Source organism: Anastrepha obliqua, chromosome 5 (assembly GCF_027943255.1).
Source record: "Anastrepha obliqua isolate idAnaObli1 chromosome 5, idAnaObli1_1.0, whole genome shotgun sequence".
Taxonomy (NCBI): Eukaryota; Metazoa; Arthropoda; class Insecta; order Diptera; family Tephritidae; genus Anastrepha; species Anastrepha obliqua.
In genome coordinates this window covers 114,784,311-114,786,228 of record NC_072896.1, presented here as the reverse complement: position 1 = coordinate 114,786,228, position 1,918 = coordinate 114,784,311, and the positions used below count along the sequence as shown (strand labels likewise).

The window sequence follows — 1,918 nt, the reverse complement described above, 5'->3', positions numbered from 1 at the left end:
CACGACTGCAAGGGAAGAGATTAAACCAGTGGTAGATAATGTTTTTCAATTTTTTTTTTGATATTCGTGATGCTTTTGCATAAAAATGGTTTTTAAGCAACACAAGAAATTCATTTGATTTCATTACGAAAATGCTCTTAAGCATCTTTTTCAAATTTTTCAAAACAAAGTCAGCAAACTTGGGAGCCTTCTTTTGAAATGTCATCTGTTCCACTATTTTGAGATTTATTAACCCACTATCTACACTACACGCAGTGTACCTAGCAGTCACGGTCATAGTATGCAAGTACATATATACATGTATGTAAGTATAGTCTTGGAGCTCCACAAATGGAAGGACCTACAGTTTCAAGTTGACTCCGAATGGCAGATGATTTTTTTATGATGAGTTTTTTCACTCAGGCGTTTGCCATTGCCTGCCAAGGGGCGAAAAACGCTTCTTCCATCACTTGGTGTTTTATGCTTGGAAATTCGAACATACGCACTTCCGATTGGTAGTCATGCACCAACTCATTCGGCCACGGCGGCTGCTACGGTCACAGTACCAATCGTTAAATTATATCAATTTTTTCCATACCCGAAATGTCTTATGAAGGTAAGTCCCTTCAAAGCTAAATGTGCCCCAGTTTACTTTACTGGCCACATACACATTGACAGAGTTTTAACAATCTAATGCTCTATTGAGCCGCTAGATATAAAAATATTTATAACACTTTTATGACTACTGATAACTGAATCAACGATAACACACAAAGTCGATCACTTTTTCATAACCAAAACGTAATTGCAGTTTTATTGTTATCTCATAAAAAATGTGTAACTCAAAATTTATTACAAAATTTCTGCTTAAATTCACTAAAATATGCTTAGAAAAATTTACAAAATGTCATGTCAATGTACTGGTTATTTATAATTAAGTTATTAAGCACGAAAGGCACACGTAAGAGTTTTTAAAGCGACTTTTCATATTTCGCGCGCTACATACATACGGAAAATTTAAATAACACATCCATTAGTTTTACTAATATATATCCACCCACATAATTCCTTAATAACGCGGTGGATTGTGATAGTGATCTGGAGGTGGCGGTCCCGGTGGTGGTGGATAGTAACCTCCTCCGTATGGCGGCGGTGGCGGTTGTGTTGGCGGCACAACTACAACAACTGGCTGACTGGGCGGTGGTGGTGGCGGCGGGTGATGGTGCCGTCGCCACGGTGGTATGATTTCCACTTTAAACAATGGTCGGCGTGGAGGCCCCGGCGGCGGCCCCTGTCGTCCCGGTGGTGGTGGCGGCATTGCACACTAATCAATATCTTCAAATCGTTAACAAAAGCCGCTGGTGTATTCTGCTTTAATTGAATTGCTTTCGCCTAATGCAGACGTCTTAGTTTGCTGTTGTCCAATCTAATACTGCTGAATAGTCGCTGTAGTTAATTTCGGTGGTGTTTATTGGTTGGTATTGTTGCAACACCTGCATAGGCGATGTGCGAAATCAATTGTCATAAATTCAGTGATAAGTTATCGCTGTGCGGCACTGAAGCGTTGTAAAGATGCGCCAAAGAGGCGATAAGATTTGCTGTTTGTACGCTTATATTTAGTTTTACTGCGGTAGAGTGACCAGTACAATACAGTAAAGAATGAACAATGATGAGCACAAAAACAAGAACCAAAAACAAAAAAAAAAAAAAAAGAATTAACATAACTCACAAAAAAAAAAATAAAGTCCCACGTATCATGACTTATTAAACGTCAAATAATTTTTTACATTTCATTTGACATTTTTCAATTTCAGACTAACTCAATTTGAATTATGGAAAGATACACAATCGAGCAACGCGTTAAAGTTATTCAGGCTTATTATGAAAACGGGCGTTCAAATCAAAATGCATATCGCACACTTCGTGATTTTTTCGGCCA

The 1,918-nt window shown here is 38.3% G+C and overlaps 1 protein-coding gene across 1 annotated transcript; it reads right to left on the bottom strand.

The window, feature by feature from the left end:
* Nucleotides 1–803: 803 nt before the first annotated feature.
* Nucleotides 804–1,399, bottom strand: LOC129249204 (actin nucleation-promoting factor WASL). The gene has a single exon (XM_054888886.1). It carries the CDS (start codon nt 1,295–1,297, stop codon nt 1,049–1,051), a length of 249 nt encoding a protein of 82 aa, XP_054744861.1. The 5' UTR covers nt 1,298–1,399; the 3' UTR covers nt 804–1,048.
* Between the last annotated feature and the right edge of the window lie 519 nt (nt 1,400–1,918).